Source organism: Phalaenopsis equestris, unplaced genomic scaffold, assembly GCF_001263595.1.
Source record: "Phalaenopsis equestris unplaced genomic scaffold, ASM126359v1 Scaffold000094, whole genome shotgun sequence".
Classification (NCBI taxonomy): Eukaryota; Viridiplantae; Streptophyta; class Magnoliopsida; order Asparagales; family Orchidaceae; genus Phalaenopsis; species Phalaenopsis equestris.
This window is the reverse complement of record NW_018164536.1, coordinates 3233491-3253439: the sequence shown is the minus strand read 5'-3', so window position 1 is coordinate 3253439 and position 19949 is coordinate 3233491. Positions and strand designations below refer to the sequence as shown.

At 35.4% G+C, this 19949-nt stretch overlaps 1 protein-coding gene across 3 annotated transcripts in view; it reads right to left on the bottom strand.

Moving 5' to 3' along the window:
• The window catches only part of LOC110020281 (chromatin modification-related protein EAF1 A-like), a 50867-nt gene extending 33284 nt beyond the window's left edge, over nt 1-17583 (bottom strand). The window contains exons 1-14 of one of the 3 annotated variants that reach the window (XM_020718332.1): nt 17223-17583; nt 14544-14734; nt 14336-14390; nt 14147-14244; nt 12781-14047; nt 12568-12687; nt 12134-12394; nt 11097-11273; nt 10823-10903; nt 10242-10281; nt 9592-10145; nt 9445-9498; nt 4672-4729; nt 4394-4584 (exon numbers count right to left, since the gene is read on the bottom strand). In XM_020718332.1, the coding sequence (XP_020573991.1) occupies nt 4394-4584; nt 4672-4729; nt 9445-9498; nt 9592-10145; nt 10242-10281; nt 10823-10903; nt 11097-11273; nt 12134-12394; nt 12568-12687; nt 12781-14047; nt 14147-14244; nt 14336-14390; nt 14544-14686 (3099 nt within the window). In that variant the 5' untranslated portion in view covers nt 14687-14734; nt 17223-17583. Of the gene's footprint in view, nt 1-4393; nt 4585-4671; nt 4730-9444; nt 9499-9591; nt 10146-10241; nt 10282-10822; nt 10904-11096; nt 11274-12133; nt 12395-12567; nt 12688-12780; nt 14048-14146; nt 14245-14335; nt 14391-14543; nt 14735-17178; nt 17195-17222 lie in introns of those variants that run through there. The other 2 variants (XM_020718334.1, XM_020718333.1) reach the window with 2 other exon arrangements.
• Nucleotides 17584-19949: the final 2366 nt, after the last annotated feature.

Here is a 19949-nt window from a genome sequence, read left to right as displayed (position 1 = left end):
TGCTGTTGCAGCTGAAAAGCTGGGAAGCTGCAGCTGCGCCAAACAGAGCCTAATGATGTTGAGATCATTTTAAACTTGAATAGGAAAAAGTTAAGATAAAAAGAAAGTCTAGAGGACCAAAATTTGATTAACCAAAATCTCTATCTTCTACAAGTAAAAGCTCCCTTTAAAAATAAGATTATATAAACTAAGCTTTTTTAAAAAATTCAAATCAACAGTTTGAAAATTCCTTTCAAACAGATAGCGAGAGTACCCAAGTAACATACTTATAGTCTAATTGAGAATATGATGAAGATGGAATTAAGAAAAACACACCATAAGGAATTTATATTTTAAATTTCATCAAGACGGCTTACTGAAATATCTTTTTGCATGCTTAATTTTCTTTACTTTTTATATTTATTTATGAATGAAATTACACTTTAAAGTAAGATATTTCTATGTTTTTGGTTGCAGGTATGATAGGTAAAGCAATTGAAGTGAATTGGAGCAAAAATGGGGCAAAAATGGGGCAATTGGAGCAGTGAAGCTTGGACTTGAACTGGCACCTAGGCGCCAGAAGGTGCCAGCTTGTGAAGCCATGGCGCAAGCCTTTAGCGCTTTGGCACCGAATCCCGTAAACAATCCAAAGAAGGTGACGCCTAGGCGCCACATATTGGCGCATAGGGGTCAGTTCATTTCCCTAGGCGACAGAGAAAGTGGCTCCTAGGCACCAGAACTCTCCGGAGCAATTTTCTGAGAGTTTTTTAGAGATTCGGAACGATAGAAAGAGGGATGTTTTGTCATTTGAGGACTTGGGGACGAAATTCCAAGGTGGGGAACTCCCCAAGGACTTCAGGAAATCCAAATTAGAAGTAAGATTCCACTAATTTAGAGAGATTTGTATTGGAATTTGAGAGCATTTGTAAGGGATTGTATCAACAATTATAAGGAGTAGAGAACTTCAGTGGAAGGATTTCAGAGAGATTAAAGCTAAGTATTGTATGTTATGATTGCATGGTAATCCAGTAAACATATATTTAGTGAACTTGTTTTGCTAAAGTAGAATTTGTTTGATTGTCTTGCGATCCTTTAAATCACATATTTAGTTTAAATTGCTTTGTTTCATGAAGACTTCTATTGAATCTACTATGCATTGTGAGTAGAAACCCTGTGTTTTTCTTTTGTGATGATTTGGTAGTAAGTGTAGGGTGTTAAAGTTTAAGAATAAATCTTAATTTCATAAGTGATGAATGTTCTCCTAGACTTAATTTACATATCTTACCGGCCATAAGATTTGTTAAAACTTATTGTGACCCACTTGACTTGACCATGAGCGGTGGTGAATCAACATGAAAATATTCACATTGTCCATTTAACTATGAAACATAGTAGTTAGGTGACTGTGCAAAGTTAGGGAGATAAGTATTCTGGGAGATTTAGATTAGAGCTTTCTGAGTGACAAACGGGGCATGCAGTTATGAGGAGCTTATATGTGGCACCAACTGGCACATTTGCCAAAAACAAATAACTAATTAGTGAACTAATCTTATCTATAAGTCGGGAGAGAGTAAATAGATATATCCTCCATTTTTCACTACTTTATTTACATTCTTAAACTTCAAACCTACAACCTACTTAATTATTCACAAGAGAAAAATATTTTTTTATCAATCTTGAATTTCACCTTATTGTTTGCTCTAGATAAGTTTTAACATGATTAAAATTGTAACTTAGAAGTAATGACAGTAAAACTACCTTTATCGACATTCTAAACTAGACCTTATAGTAGTAGACTAGAACTTCAACTAAAATAATTTCTTCTGCGATTCCTGTGAGATCGATACTCAAGACTAAAGAAAATCCTATATTACTTGAACAATACGTGCACATGCATTAATATATGGCGAATAAGGAGAGGGAGTGGAAAACTAAGTGATTAAATTTTATAAAATATATTTTCAAAATTACAATATTTAAATCCTAAACCACTAGGTATACCGTAAGAAAGTAGCGGTCACTTACTTATCATACAAGTTGTGGCAAGGATAACATCCTGTAATAGGTTTTTGGAACATTCCCTAAATAATGCTCAAATGATATTAAGTGGCCTTTATTTTATTGGGTGCCTATACAACGATGACTCCTAAATGATGCATTCTTTTCATAAAAAGTAGGGGATTAAAGAATAATTTAAGTACTCTTTCGTATTGTCAAACTTAAAGTTTTTAATTTTGACTCCAAAATAAATTTGAATAATTGAATGAAAAATAGGATAATACCAGTCACATTAGAATTTTTTTTTTTTTTTTGTAATCATAAATATTCATATGACTCTAGCACAAACATGAAAAAAAAACAAACCACTGAGCTCATTAAACATTGAAAACTATGCATAATCCCTAAACATCACTATGGCTATTACAAATAAAAATGATGCTCTAGTGTATTTTGCATGTTCATAAGTCTCAGAATGAAAATTTGAGATATTCAACCATTTAAAAAGTTATGAAAATATTATATTTAAATACTAAAAGAATGGATGAACAAAATGAAAGTGATAAATCCAGGTGCTACTTTTATTTGAAAAAATATGAAAAGATAAAGGCAAACTGCTCAAGACTATATTTGAAGTGCTCGATATTTCGAGATAGTAAAGTCGATCCTTCTCCTTAGCAAGTATAACCTTCCTCCAAAAATCTTAGTCTAAAAACACAATGAGAAAAACTATGAAACATTTTAAGTCTTTGGTAAGCTTTTAAATTGAAATAAAATTATCTAGCTATTTTGGAACATGAAAGACATTTTTATATGTTAGAAAAGGAATGGAACTAGATAGATATCATTGAACTCTATGAGTAAAACAAGAGAACCATTAGCAATAATGATTCTCTACTAATAGGACAAGAAGTATAAGAGTTGAAATATGTTGAGTTAGTCATTACATGATTTGTAGCTCCCTACTCAATTAGTCAAGAGTTGACCAAACATTTTCTAAGATATGTAATTCAAGAGGAAATGTGGATTTACTTGAGTGTGCTAAAAAACATGCATTAGAAAATTTATTCTCAAAGAATTTATCAAAATTTTGAGTTTTCAATTCTTCACTGATGGATCCTCCTTTTGTATGTTCTTCAATGTGACTAGTTCGCTTTATTAGGTAAGTCTAAGATTAAGACGTTTGTTGGCCTCCACAACTCCTTTATTCTCAGAATGGTGGTTTCCGATTCAATTTTCAGCAATTCTCCATGGTGATCCTATGACCTTCATTGATGCAGATGTTTTATTATTTTGTTTGCCTCCACTTTCATTCCTAAGCTCACAAGTCCAAGAACAAAAGAAACCCAAGTAATAAATTTGAGTCTCTGGAGTACTATTACTAGAGTTAATCACGAGTAAGGTCAAACTCTAGTTGAAGTTGATGAGCAGAGGTGGACATCAGGCAGGAATTCACAATGATTTTATTGATCAATGCAATTACGTGAAACTGTGATATAACATGAAAGAGATGTAGGCCAACAAATAATAAATCCAAGACAATTCAAAAAATGGTGAAAAAGAGCTAAAAGGACAGAGAATAAGGAATAAAGGGATAGCACAGAAGCAATCCCCATTGCGTTGTAGGTTGATATTGCGTCTAAGTCATGTGAAGAAGGTCGGGACCTATCTTAACGATGAAGAAAAATAAGTGGTGATAAAAGATAAGACAAAAATCAACAAAAAGACAGTTAAGGCTTACGTAACTATAAGTAGCGATGAAGGTCAAAGCACTCAGAGGCCAAAATATCTAAAGTTCCAGTACCATTAGCATAAAAAAATCATTTTTATTCATTCTAAGTATTAATTCAAGGCAGATTATAGATTTCTTTATAAGAAAAACAAAAAAATTGAAGTACACCAAAACAGAAAAATATTTATAGCTAAGCAAATAATAACCTTCATATGTACAAACAGATTTTATATCCAGGGATTTCCAATCTATTTTTTACATGAAAATGATATATGGATTTTCCTTGATATAGATCCATGGATCATGATTTCCTTCCTTAGCATGAATCCATGGATCGCGATTTCCTTCGCGAAAATTCAGAGGTTCCATCAAAGACCGCACATATCTAAAAACGCAAAACTATAAGACAGAATAGAAACAAAACAGCATTTGATTCATTAATCACACGTATAAACTAAAAAAGAATGTTTCATCAGAGACAACTTCTAACAAGTTACTAATCAAAAGTATATAGATGTGGCCACAACAACTGTGGGTTATAGTACATGACAACATTGGACACAAGTAGAAGTGAATATCTAAAATCTATCTATATTAGATGGCTAATAAAGAATCCAATGCCACAACACTTGAAAATTAAAAAAAAATAAAAAAAAAAAGAATAAGAATGCAAGAAAAGTTTACCTTTAAAGCTTTACTTTTTCTACCCTTATCACGGTTGCTGATTATTCTTATGAGTTTATTTGAATTTGACATGTTACTCATCTGAGAAGCAACTGGAGAGGGCATGGATCTGCCAGCAGGAGTCATCGTTTCTGGGGACTCTGCCCGCTTTGAGAGCTTAAGTTTCTTTGAAATATTTTGTCCGTAAAACCCTGCAGATAGGCATTACAAATCAGTAACCCTATCAAAAGCTTGAGATTTTTTTATAAAAAATTGAAGCTAGCTCGAACAAAGGTTACCCATATTTCCATTGGATTCAAACTGCAGACCTTCACACCGCTTTTTAGTATGATCTCTCTGCAAAAGAGAAAGGCCATTTTAAAACAGTTCAGGCATATCATTCAGATACAAAAATGATACAAACGGTAGTGGTAAAACACATTAGTTATACTACAAAAATGCAATAAAGTTTAAGAATTTAAATTATGGGAATAAATTATCTGAACAATAAGAAAAACGATGATAAATTACACATCTGAGTTCTTTCTATCAACTGGTGAATGTTGGTTTTCTAAATAAATAAAACGACTAGTTGTATGGCAACTTGTCAGCCTGTCAAGCATATTGCAACCTTGTAGAATGTAAGGAAAAAGCAAACTGAGCCAACTTCAAATGTTTGCATGCTTACAAATATAAAAAAATTTACGGCTCAAGCAACCTAAACTGAGCCAACTGCCCAATCACATTTCATTTTGAAGTTTAACCTTTTTCTTCTTTGAAGCCGCCTTGTTAGCTTTACCATCAAATGTGTCGCATATTTACCTCACCAATTCCATTATTTTTACAAGGTAAAAAAGAACCACTTGCTCAATCAGTTTGAAAAATCTTAATCTTATTCTCAGGGCAGATAACTTAGAAAAATAGGATGGGGAGTCATATTAACTATGGCAGGTAGAATTTTGTGAGAGATTTGTCCAAATTCACTTCAAGAGTGAGAGCGAAAAAAAATACTAGCTAACATTTTATATAATTAAAAGAACTCAGAGAGAGAGAGACAGATCTGAAATGCACTTGCAAAGAATCAAACTCTAAATAAAAATTCTTATGTATAAGAGTTAAAATTAAAAACTGGATGAATTGACAAAATACAGGTAAAAATATCATTGAAAATACCTTTCATAAAATTTTTCCCGCTCTCTTAGGGATTATACCAGGCTAAAATAAGGATTTATTTCTTTAGTGATGTTAGAAGACTCAGGGTTAGGATTCCCTAGTGTAATTAATATTATGTGTAATTAAAAATTGATTTTCTTAGCTTTGGTCGTCAAAGGAATAATATTGAAGACAACCGTAACTTCCAACAGCAAGCACCATAACGGAATTAATAAAATATCATCAATAACAATGTGAGCCATGTATAAGATGCTAGAGAAAGTTATCGCACTTCATGTTCACGAACAAAATGGTAGGCAGTGAGAGAGATTTACATTTACTCATCTAGTGCGCTCAATAGTAAGACGAGTTAGAAACTATCAGCCAATGACAGGATTCTAATGTTGATGCTTAAGCATCAATTAAACAATTAAAAGAAGAAAATTTCATGAATTAAGTTGTTGAAAAAGAAAAATTCAAACTGATGCGTGGCTTCCCAGGGGTTGGACTAGTTCAGTCAAGTAACTGCAAAGGCCGGCCGGTCCGCTAGGTTTGCCCTTCTGGGTGTGTGCACACGCAAACCTTTGTGTGTGTTTGTTATTTTCTATTTTAGGATTAGTTTTTTCTTTGAGATTTCTATCAGAACGGCCATCAACGTCATGTGTGTTTGTTATTTCTATTTTAGGATTAGTTTTTTCTTTGAGATTTCTATCAGAACGGCCATCAACGTCATGTTTTCCCATCGAAACTTGTATCCAACGGTGAGAGGGTATTCCGGATATAACCCACTCATCACATGGTGGTGTTTATCCTTCCTTTTATTACTTGTTTCCGCCAACTCCACCCAGTATTTCCTGCTGTTTCCGCAAGCAACCCATCTGACCTATTTCAAGCCGCCAGTCCAAATCCTTCACAGTTTCCTACCGCCAGCCCCAATCCCTCCCGTTTCGTGCAGCCAGTCCACCCACCTGCTGTGGGTTGCTGTCCAGAAGCCCCTCCTTGCACCGCAATTGCCTCCAGCCACTCGAAAGATGCTAGCCAACTGCACACCGACCTCCTATCTGATGACGTCAACCCTCCTCACCGCCCCGATTCCCCTGTTTCCACCCATCCAGCCGCAGCCCACTCCTATCGTCTTTGCCCTCGGGTGTCTTTGGTATTGGTGTTGCTATTTTTTTCCTATTGTCAAAAGTCTTTGTTGTAACATTTTTGAATTTCAGCAATCATTTTTTCATTTATATTGTGGTTTTGGATAACTCTAGTACCAATTGGTATCAAAACTAACCAAATCCTAGTCCTATCCTAGTTTTACCTAGCATCCGCCTCTACCAAGCACCTACACAAAATTTTCCATCATATTGACAAATACCTATTCCAATTTCCAAACTCTAGTCATACCATCAAAATGACACATGTCGAAACCTGCCAACGAAAGATTCGTCAACTACAACAAAGTTTCACGAAGATTGATGACAAAACTCAGAGGGAAATTACCCTCAATCGTGTTAGGGAGAATCAAAGATGAGAAAAATACGAGAATTGGAACCCCTTCCATAGGGGGTATTCATTGATAAGGAGGGCTGGCACAGACGTTTCTAAATTCATCAGAGGAGGTTGGGAGACGAGGCAAAATATGGAGGTCACAGATTCTAGAATAAAGGTGGATTTACTGAAATTCAATGGAGGTATGGATCCCAACAATTTCATCAAATGGTTACAAAAAGTTGAGAGAATCTTCGAGTACAAAGAGGTGTTAGAGGACAAAAGGGTGAAGCTTGCAACCATCAAGTTGAAAAAGAGAGCTTCCTTGTGGTAAGAAAATTGCAGAGGCAAGAAAAAAAGGTGGTGACAAAATTATCAGGTGGGAGAAGATAAGAAGCACAGAGAAAAACCTATCACCTCATTACCGTCTGGATATGTTTCTGAGACTCCACCACCTGTGACAGAGAGACCTATTAGTGGAGGAGTTCATGACACAGTTTGATCAATTGCAGATGAAGTGTGAGTTGGTCGTGCCAGATGAGTATACAATAACCCGATATCTTGCGGTCTGAAGCCAGCTCTCAGCAACATTGAGTGGTTGTAGCCTTATTGGTCACTGAGAGATATCCAGATCTTAGCATTAAAGGTGGAGTGTTAGAAAAAATAGAGCAGATAACCATCCGTAGTTGGAGACGTAAGCAGGAACATGCCTCAAGGAGTTAAGAAGACTGGTTAGGATAAGGACAAAGCCGCCCAGAGTGAGAAGAAACTAGAGAAGTATAACACGACCCACTACAGTCCCAGCTAGAAAATGCTTCAGATGTCATTTGACTATAGGACTCCGTACGATGGATTCAAGAACACCTATTCCTTCACCAATGACGGTAAGTGCGCCATCCTTCAACTTTCTATAGAGTCCGAGATCACAGGTGCCCTTGTTGGCAGAAAAGCATCGGTGGGATCTAACTCTGATGATAATAGAGAATGATAGGACTGAAATGTCGAATTCAGACATGGGACAGGCACAACAGAGAGTATTTTAGGACATCACAATTGATACCTTACCGCCATGGAAACTATAGTTCGAGGAGGTTCAGGTTACCCTAACTTTAGAATAGGTTGAGCCAACTTTGGATTGATTTGGGAGGATTCAGTAGAATATACATGAACAAAGTGCTAGTTCTGTTTAGTAGTGTGCCCTAAGAAAGGTGGATCAATATGGATGCATGCTCGCAAATGGAGTAAACTCCTCCGGTGTTTTGGGAGACAGTACAGCCAACAGTGGGATCCAGGTGCTACTAGGGCCGTATTCGAAGAACCTTCAGCCTTGGGATATTAAAGCAACTCCATCATTATCAACGTGCAGCCAGAAGGTTCGACGAATGAGTTCAAAATTCCCCCAACCCGAGAGGCTGACGCAGGGCAACCTGGAGGCCTCCACCTCCTAGTTATCCACAATATATACATATATATATATATATATATATATGAAAGTTATTTTCTATATTATGATTCACTTTTGCTTTGAGATTCATGTTTGGACAGTCATCAACATCTTGTTTCCCCTTCGAGAGTTGTATCCGACTGTGAGAAGTTGCTCTAGTTGTAGCTCATCCCAAGGTGGCGTTTATCCTTCCTTTTATTGCTAGTTGCCGCCAACTTCGCCCTACCTTTTATCTTGTTGCCGCCAACTTCGCCCACCCATCATGTTTCCTGTCACCTGCCCAAATCCTTCCCGATTTCCTGCCGCCAGCCCCACTCCCTCTCGTTTCTTGCAGCAAGTCCACCCAAATGCTACTGATTGATGTCCAGCCGCCCCTCCTTGCACTGCAACTGCCTCCAGCCACTTGATACTTGCTAGCTAGCCGCACTCTCACCTCCTACCTATTGTCATCAACCCTCCTTGCCACCCCGATTCCCCAGTCTCCACCCATTTAGCTCCCATTCAGCCACAACCCACTCCTATTGCCTTCATCTTGAGCAATTATTAGCTGTGAAGTAAGCACACGTGGATTTCGTTGTATTTTAGTTGTATTGGTTGCATTGATACAACCAATACAACCAATATGCAATAAAATCCATATATGTGGAGTCCGCACCTAATAATTTTTCATTCATCGTAGGGTGCCTTTAGTATTAGTGTTGCTATTTTTTTCTGTTTTCAAGAGTTTTTGTTGTAACCTTTTTGAATTTCAACAATAATATTTTCATTTCTATTGTGTTAAAGGATAACTCCGGTATCACAAACTGAAGAAGCTTCTATTTGGACAAGGCAAAAAATAATTAATTTAACTAGTAATAATTAGCATAAATATGGGCAAGTGTTTCAACTATCACTCGGAAATAATGAAGCATAGAGCAATTAATTAGTTAACCTTAACTGTTAAAATGTGAAGGCTCGAAACCTATAAATAAAACTTATTTTAGACATTAATGACCTGATCTTGTTGAACCATGTAGTCAGCCTGTAACCTCTGTTCGTAAGAAGAAGCCTGCATATATGGGAATCAGTTCTCAAAATAAAAAACCAAAAAACATAATGTTTTATTAAGAAATTATGTTATATTTCCAGAAACAATCAAAACCTTGGAATCAGGAAGGTTCAGTGAACTTTTGTATCCCAAATGCTTCGGTTTCTTCTTCTTTTTTGGCTTTATAGGTATATCAGTACTGTCAAATGTTAGCAATCTCTCAAAATCTACAGTAGAATCGGCTTCAAAATTTCTCTGGGGAAGTGAATAGCCATGTCGTGAACTTTGGTCATCCTGGAATGAACCTGTGTCGCCGCTTGAAACATCTGTTTTACTTGTCATGGGTATGGATCCAACAGGTCCAGAACTAAAAGGACTAATAGTCCGTTGCCTTGCAGCTGTTCTCGTGCGCTTTGTGGGCACTGCACTAACATTAAGGATACCTGAAGGCCTTTTCCTCATAATAAGAGTATGGCGTGCGGTTTTTCCCTCGATAGAAGGATCATATGATACATCAGCTTCATATCTAGTAGCATAGAAATTCTGTTGATAGATCTTTCTATTCTTGTGAATATATTTGGGTAAATAATTGCCTTCAAGCGCTCCAGAGAAAATGTCTGTCGCTGTTTCACCTTCATCCTCTTCGAAAGCAATTATTTGCCTGCCATCTGCATTAAAATTAATTCCAGGATAAGAACAAAATGATACTGATGTGTGCCTTCCAATATATAAAAGGGGAGAATAGTAGTGGTTCAGACTGATACCTGCAATAGAATCGCACATTGAGGCCTCACATTCTTCTTCCTGCAGTGCATTAAACATTTCCTAAATTGAGCATATTAAAGGAGAAACTTCTGCAGTTTTAGTTGTAAGCGAGCAATTATTAATCAAACCTTAGCAGCACGCTTTTCCGAAAAATTAACCCACACATTACAGTAAGTTTAAGCATTGTAGGTAGGGAAATGGACAAATAAGAACCTAATAAATGTTCAGAGAATGTAGAGCTGTCAACCATAAATATGCTATTAAGTGGCATTAGTAAGGCCGACCTTTGAAAAGGAGAAGGAAATGAAGAGATGACAAAAGTATTTTCACATCCACTGCATAAAACACACCTGAAGGTGCTCTTTTCCAACTCTAGCGTCCAAATATAATTGGATTTAATAGTGAAAACATAAACAGCTTTCATATAAGTGCCGAATTTGATACACAATCCCATTTGACACATAAGTTTCATAACAACCAATAAACTATTTTTTTTCCGGTACGAATGAATGTAAAGAGTCCAAACATTGGAAGCATTATCCCATCAGTATCGGATATCAGCAAAACAAAAAAACTTTACCTTGATCTGCGCACATTGAGACTCTATTGATTCCCTGTAAGAGTGCATAGCACCAGGAAGCACTTTATAGAACAAGTTCTCCTGGAGAGAAAAGTAACGACGGTTTAATGAAATAGGAATCATTAATAACAACAGATGCTGAAATCTACGCAAAGCACAACACGTTGCTAACAAAGGTCAAGCAAACAATGACTACAATAGTTCTAATCTTCAAAACGGTAAAAATGTGAAAGCTCATAGCTAATGTGTTTTAAAAACAAAGCACATGCCATACTTCTGAAAGTTGGTCATCCAAGAATACTCCAAATGAACCAGTATCCTTTAACCTATCAGGAGTTCTTGGTGCTTCAGCCAGGATAGGATCACTAGAGACATCAGAGAGATACTGCAAAATCCTACGTGCATAGCTCTGGAGACCTGGCTTAAGAGGCCCTCCACAAACTTCTACACTCTGACACAAAAGGAAGTTGCAATTATTGATAAAATTCATAAAAGTGAGGGGAGAATGAAACATGAAGACAGAAACATAAAAATGTCTAAACATGATTGGCACAAAAAAAACATTTATCGCAGGCCAGATAGAAGAATTGGCCACAAAACATTATACAACAACAACAAAACCTTTATCCCACTAAGTGGGGTCGGCAACATGAATCCTTGTTCTCCATTGTGTTCTATTTAGTGTCATATTTTCGTTTAATTCTAATAAATTAAGATCATTGTTTATACAATTTGCCCAAGTCTTCCTAGGCCTACCTCTGCCTTTCTCAACATAAATCGAATTTAAAATATTTACTCTTCTAATTGAATTACAAGGGTCCATGTTTAAAAGGAGAAAACTACTTTTTTTTTGCATTTACGTACATACCACCCAATTCCCATGCATTCACATATCGAACACCTAAAATACGCTTTTACCTTTCAAATCCTCACATTGCAAAAACAATAACACCATTTTAACTTTTAAAAAGTAAAATACACCTTTTTTATGCATAGGTTAGGTGATAAATGTGTAAAAATTGATATTTAGGTATTAGATATGTAAATACATAGGAATTGAGATGTATGTAAATCTTCCTTTTTTTTTTTGTTGATGAATTATTTGTATGCCCGAAAAATAAAATCGACGGTCACAAAAGATAGCACATATCTTTTATGGCACAAACATAATAGAAACATTGGCACAGTTTCTAAATCAGAAACTAGAACTCTGATAGAAGAGTCAAAAAAATAATTATGCGGGCGAATAATCAAGTGATGCAATCACATCAAGAAAGGAGAGAGATGAAAACCCAATTCATTTATTCAAACCTGATCTTTCACAGTATTAAAACTGCTGATATTTGATGCTTTAAACAGGTTTGCAGTACCATCTTCCTTCATGCCAGAGGATGCTTCACCTTTAGTAAGAATAGCACCAACAGATTTCCAAAAATTCCTCACAGCTTTGGCCAGCTTTCGAGCTACATTTCTCTGCTTCTGGCACAAATTTTCTTGCTCAAACTTTGATCTACCAACAGAAGCAATCCAGTGGCATACTTGGGCAGCAGCAGTTGTCTTCCAAAGCCGCTCCTGTTTATATACCGAAAAAATAAATCAGTTACAATTCATCAGGGAAGCACAAAATCGGAGAATATCCTGCACAAAAAAGTATCAAAATAGCAATAGTTTGGAGCAACAATAACACAGCATAAATAGAATGCAGCTTCGAAAGAATTGTATGAATCTCATTTAGAAAACCAAACCTGCATAAAATCATTTGCCATCCAAGCCATCTCTTCAAGAACAAAATTCCAATGGGTTTTTCGTTGCTTCTCTGAAGAAAAGCAACTAATAGATGGTACAGAAGCCCTCTTTAAGTTCGTCTGAGTAGGAATATGCTTACGTTATTATGCTTATCAGAATTAAAATGTGGATCTCATATAAAATAGCCTTGCAGAAATAAGTATAGAAAAAACCTCGATTATCCGAGCCTCTTTCAAAATGGCATCTTCATTTGCCCTTTTTGCTAACTTCAACTGGATAGCTTCACTATTCTGAGGCTCAGGAGCAGTTGAACAAACCATCCTGGAAGGGATTGCTAAAGAAGGCTCGTGACTGTGGAAATTAGAATTGACTATTATTGTACCAGTCTTGTCGACATCCTGAGGGATTTCCAACTTCTTATTTAGTCTAATCTCAGTGTTAGAAAGGACCCTATCTACAGCTTGCTCGTCATTTTTATTACATAATTGAACTTCATCTTTAACCTGAACTGAATTGTTGAACTTTATCTGAGTTCTCGCTTCACCATTACGAGTAATGTAAGCAGCAGCAGAACCTGCAATTTGGCTATTTTCTGCTGCGCTACCAGTGCCAGAAGTAACTTGACCTGCGACCTGACCTTTGGAGTTTAAGCCAACACTAACACCAACTCTATATGTCAATGAGTCGCTACTATCAGCACTTCCATGAAGGTGAGCTGTGCTCATATCGGCATTCTTTCTACCTACCATTTCAGTGATATTACTTGAAACATTTTCTTTTCCAGTAATATTATCCTCATGCGCTACATCTAGAGCTCTAAAGTTTTTGTCCTTCTCATCATGGTTGGAACCTTTAATGTTATCCATATCGCAAGGAGGGGCGGAAAGAAAACCAACAGAAGCAATAGACTCTTTCCCAATAAAATCAGGTGTTTGCTTATCTGCTTGTTCTGCAGAAGAAGAATTATAGTCAAAATTCTTCAAGTTTTCACAAGCATTGATTTTCACCAACTGCAATTCTGTCTTCTCTTTATCAAAATGTGTTGGTTTAGAGTTTATAATTGACGAAACAGTATGCTCCTGAACTTCTTCATGGGACTCCTTTACATCCCTAGCGTCTGTATGAGAGGAAGATAAAAGTGGAGATTTACTGCTGTGACTATCCCGGCTTGACCTATACCTATTCCTCCGAGCATAAGCCTGACCACCTGGTTCAAGTCGTAAAATCACTAAGTCATTTGATTCTTTTGCATTACGGCAACCATCAATCTTGGAAGATTGTTCAGCTGGAGCAGCATTACTTCTCCTCCCAGTTCTTCTCACATTCTTCTCTCTGCCTGGACTACAATTTTCACCAGAAAATAGTAGAAGATTGTCTGCAATATTAGGCTCACGACCCATAGAACCTGCTGGCCGGCCACTGCTTTCAACAGAATCCCCATGAGGCGATGTAGCCAGTGCAAAGCTGCCTTTTGCTTCGCTATTGTGTGATAAGATATTTATCATAATTTTATTCAAGCAGATGGTACATTGTTACAAAAATTGTAAATGCTGTGTTAAAAACTTAAATATAATAAACCTCGTCACATGCTGCTCAGCAAGCTGATCTCGAAGAGAAGTAGACTGTACACTAATTGATGTTGCACGGCCAAATTTATAATCCAATGGATTACCACCCTGCAAGAAGGAATGGTGTTTTATCAATTCAAAAAACAAACATAGAAAATTATTTTATTTATCAAATAACAAAAGGAGAGTATCTAGGTGCCTTTTCCAGAAACTCCAACTCTCTTCTTCTCTCTTCACGCACATCATATTCCAGCCTGCAACAGTTATATTAGAATGATCATTCAACTTCCGCAGGTCAAAAAGATAAATGCAATAAGTTCCCAAAAAATTCTAAAATTAAGGATGTTGCCATTGAATCATTTAATCAGTTGATTCAAAAGAGCAAAATTGAATGGAATAGAACCCACCGTAGCTCTTCCTGTGTCTTTGCAATTGCTGCACGATGGGGCGATGATTGGCTATCTAAACCAACTTCACAATCAACAACACCACCCATGGAATCAACCTCTGCATTCACCAAGAGGGTAAATCCTGGGTTGCATCCATGCATAACTGTTGCACTAACTTTTCAACATTCACCCTTGAAGAAGAACCCCTCCTGTAAATTCAAAAAATTTCCCCAAAAATCTTAAAATTAAAAGGACACAACTGAGGAGCCAAGTAGATGAAATAATTAAGGAAATGAAAGAAGCTAAAGATAAAGGAAGCCGAAAGAACTAGTAAGAGGAATGAGAAGTAGTGGGAAAGCAGATTCATGGAAGAAAGTCAACAAAAGCTAAAAAGGTGACGAACTACATATTCCTTAAGAGGAAAAATAAGAAAGAGGACAGAAGAGAGAATACAAGAAAAGTTCATCATACTTCTAATTGAAGCGTTTAGCCCAACGAAAGAGGAAAGAAAATGCACATTTTATTAGCTTTGTCTGTCATTTTAGGGCATAATAAAAGAATGCTGTTCAACAAACCTTAAAATGCAGCTATCCAATCTCAACACTTCAGAACTCGCTTTCAAAAACCAGCTCGTCTGGTTAATAAAAAGAAGAATAATAGATCTAGCAACATCTTCCATTATATTTTTTTTTCCATTACATTTGCCTCCTATACTATCAGAGAAATGAATGTCTTACTGTGTTTCATCATGATTTATACCAGCCACACTAATTCTTACAAACAAAGAAATTTCTTTCTTAAACCTGTGTCATGATTTCTACAGAAAAATGGGTTCACATTATGTTTGTGAACTTCTGATGGTTTCATTGCTTAGAAAGGAAGTATCGGACGAATGTCTGGGGTTATAAAATAGGGGCATTTACATACATATCACAAAATTCTTATGCGTTCACATATCTCACACCGCAAATTTCAAATTCATACATAACATTCAAATCTTTAATATCACATCCAAAATAGCATTATTACTACCTTTTAAAAGTGAAATACACCATGTCATGCATTGGTTTAAAACACCAAAGTGCTATGTATGTAAAGATGACTGTTAAGGTGTGAGATTTGTAAATATATAATAATTGTCTACTTATGTAAATTTCCCTATAAAATACCATTCAGTAATACAATCCACAATAATGTAAAGTAGAGGACACTTTCGTGCAAGTTACATGGCTATTTAAAGCAAGACCTTGTTTATCACATTGGATGAATCTTGAACTATAATTACATTCTCTTTCATAGGGTTTTTTTTTTCGACAATGCTTAAGGGTAAATTTATGGCCGCATAAAGCTTGTCGTCAACCTCCATCATAATATTCCATCAAACTACTACATTCAAACATCATTACTATGCAGATAAAACAGATAGCAGATAGTTGTCTAAAAGAATAATTAAAGTATGTCATATATGCTCCTGTATATAAATTTGATTATTTATGCCATATTAGATAAAAGTAAATGATCAACAATGGGTTTGTTGGTGGCCAATCAACGGAAAATATTTTGATAACTTGAATCACTGCATTAAAACGGTTGAAATTAATTGAAACTCAAAAGTCCCTCAAAAATAGCTCAAATTTTGGTTCGACATAATTAATTTCCTGTGCAAACTGACTTTGCTAAAAAAGAGTGGGGTTGACAACTACTATAACATAATATAATATAATAGATATACAAATATAAATAAAAGTATAATAAATAACACAAAAAAACAATTTATAGTAATTTAATGACCATTTTAAGTCATATCTAATCAAATTTTGAGTCTAATTTAAATTCATGGATTTAGATTCAAGCTAGCTCAGCCTTGACTCGAATTAATTCAATTGAAACTAGCACAAGTCAAATAGAAATCAAAGTATTTTTTATTCAAGTTGATCCAAACTCATTTGAAACCAGCTCAATGTCATCACTACACTCCACCATATTACTTTAAGTCTTAACTACTCTACAAAAATCAAATCAATCCTAACTCAAATCCAAATAGAATCTATATTAGCTTCCTCAAATCTTCACTTTCTTTAACTTAATAATTGCATAGATCCCTATAGTACCTGATTCCTTTGGTTTAGCTTCAAGTCTTCAACTATGAATTCTAATTATTAATCTTTACCAAATGTTCATATTATTATATTTGAGCTAGTACATAAGTGTACGATAATGTGCAGGCTGTCATATATTTTTGTCTGTCTGGCCAGTTATGAAAATTTACCAGCTGTAACCATGGAAACTTAGCAGCATTCCGTAAAGAATCGTTTTTAGAACCGTGTCAAACAAAGCAATTATAATTGAAAATTGAGCAGAGTGCAATGACAGGATAAGCCATAAGACCAATACATAGACAACTCTGGAATTTCAGCAGAGCAATACAAGAAAATACCAACTGCAAATTCAAGCAAACAATATAGTCAAGTCCCCTTATGCTCCCTGCCAGCATTCAGTTAGCAGTTTTTCTCAAATAAAACCATAAAGAAACAGAGTTTACACTAAAGTTACCAATTTTATGCCCAAATTTGAGAATGCAGAAGCAAATAAAGGAGAAAATAAAGCAAGCTCTCAAACCAATTCATATGGATAGTAAAAGACCAAAGGATACATTCTATCGTGCAAAAAAGGAGAGAGCAAAGTTGCATGCCGCGCCTTATAATATATAACTCATTCTTCCATACGATAATTCGCTCCCTCGCTTATTGCCACACGCTTCCTTCGCGTTGTACTGAAACAAGATGAGTCGGAGATACTTGAGGAGTTCCGAGTTCGTGCAGGCAGACATGCACTGGAGGAAATTAGCAGAAAATAGCACAGAGCCAGAAGGTGAGAGCTAGGGTTTTAGCTGAGACTAAAACAAAGGTGGAAGGGAGAAATAAGTTGGAGGACGAAAACTATTATGCTGTAGCAGAGGCAGATGAAGAAAACAAGGCTCGAGATAATGAATTCCGACCTAGGGTTTGGCTCGAGGGGGGTGAGGGCAGAGTAAGGTCGAGGTAGACGAAATTGAGTAGTGTCGTAAAATGATATCAGGCTTGCAGAACGACCGGGAGACCGGGGAGACCGGTTCACTCGGACCGGACGGTCTAATTCCGGTTGAACGCTTCATAACAATGTCAATTCAGATCTAGGGCAAAAGATAGAGGGAGAAAGTGGAAACAAGTGGGGATGGAGAGTACCAGCTGTCGGTGAAGTTGAGATCGACAGAAGTGAGGAGTTCGCCGGAGAAGTAGCCAATGGAGAGATGGTGAAGAGGTAGGGTTATGAGAAAGTGCTTCGGTTGTTGGTTGGCTTCGCATCGAAATTTTACTAGTGCGCGAGTCAGACCTGTTATGCACTTACTTTTGAGAATTGTATATTTCGTTAATGAACCCTAGATATCTAAAGTGGTAATGAAAATAATGGACTAATGTTTTAATAATTATATTTTGCTAAAATAAAAGTTTTTGAATTTTATTTGCAGTCATGTTGTATTGTTTGGGCAATGAAAATGAACATTCCTTGACTGATATTGAGCCTTTATTATTTCCTTTTTAGATAGTTATGAATTTAATTATATTTATATTGTAAAAACTCAATTGATAATATTTTTTCAGTAACTAGTAAAAGTATCAACGTGTTTAAATTATAACCCCACATATATTTTAAAAATTTTTCTTTAAGTGATTGAATATGATATTAAAATTATATATTAGCTCCAAATATAAAAGTATTATTATATAATTTATTCAATCGTCTAATAAAGGACTTCAAAATCTGTGAGTTTACATGAATTAGAGTTTTTCAGTATCTAATTAGGACTATTTTTTTAATAATATGGTATATGCGCTTCACAAAGATAAGCCCCTGTAGTTAATTATATAATAGAAAAATTAAACACCTAAAAAAGGCTCCCAATTAAAACAATGACTCCCTATGAATCTCAAAATTTTGAATCAAAATTGCTATTTGAAAATTAATTGGGATAACTCAAATTAAAACATTTCTTTTAAAGAACCAAAAGGGGAAAAGATAAAGTGATTGGCTATTGAGAAACTTAATAACGCTCCAATCTAGCCTGTGTTGAGTTTTACATTATTGAAATCTAGATTTATTTTATGTTCGAGTTGTTTATTTTATGATAAGATAAATGCTTATCTTTCAAGTGCACAAAATAGTGGAAAAGCTATGAATCAAGAACTTTTGATGCATGAAAAAGAGAGGTGATCTGCCTTAGATCTTTAAACTTAGATGAACAATATAGATAAAGGTATGAGGCTCCAAGCTTGTCTAACAATATTCAGATGGACTTAAAGATCTCGTTGTCACTGAAATGGAGACCAAGCCTAACTCTTCTAGACTTACGAACCTATTTGGAAATGCTGAAAAGCTATACCCACCAAAACGCTTTAAGACCATATTGTTCGATGTAATGAAATACATGATGGGTAAGGATACTATTTAAATTTAAAAGATTAAAGAAACATATCGCTCAACCCTATAGATTAAGTGGTTTGAATATGAGGGATGTGCAATGGTTTTAACAAATACAACAATTTATGGGTTTTATCTTTTTAATTAGTTATTCAATTCATCTTAAAGGATAAGAGTATGCAACTAATACATATATACATTTATTATGGATCAATAGTCAAAGTTCAATTAAAGGTATTAACAAATTGCTTCATGATGAACGGTTGTCCTCAATGGCCAAATGCAACGAGTAAAGTGCAAAAAATACTACTTCATGTTGAGATACACATGCAAATATTTTAGTTATTCTTAAGGGTTCTTAAGGGTTTCTAATATTTTTTTTTTCAATTAAATTCTTAGGGTGTTTATTTTGAATGAGTTGTCAATTTTAGATTGATTTAAATTAGGAAGAAAATTTAGTTTAACTCTAATATTTAATTATGACTGTCTAATGTGTAAAAATTAATTATCTTAGGCACACATAATCACATAAATAAACTTAAAAAAAACATCTTTGTTAAAGCATAAATTGAATAGACACAATAAAGCAATCAATTAAAAATTAAAAAAAATTATATAGAAAAAGACCAATGTGGCAACAATCACTATACACGCTAAAGAAATATATATTGGGCAACTGAGTTTTTCCCTCATACAACTCAATCTAGAATGTAATTTGACCTTTAGGATCTTCTTATTCTTCTCCTTTAGTTTCTCTTTCGAGGTGCGGGTCTTCAAGGCATCGTGAGCATCACCGCTCACACCGTCTATCCCTACTTATCTTAACCTCAAGGTTCATAAATGTAGTTCTAATTTAAATTATATTTTAAATTAGAAAAAAACCTAACTAATACTACAAAATAGAGGTCAATGGGCATGCACATGTCATCAAAGCAGACAAATTATACATATAAACTTATTATCAAT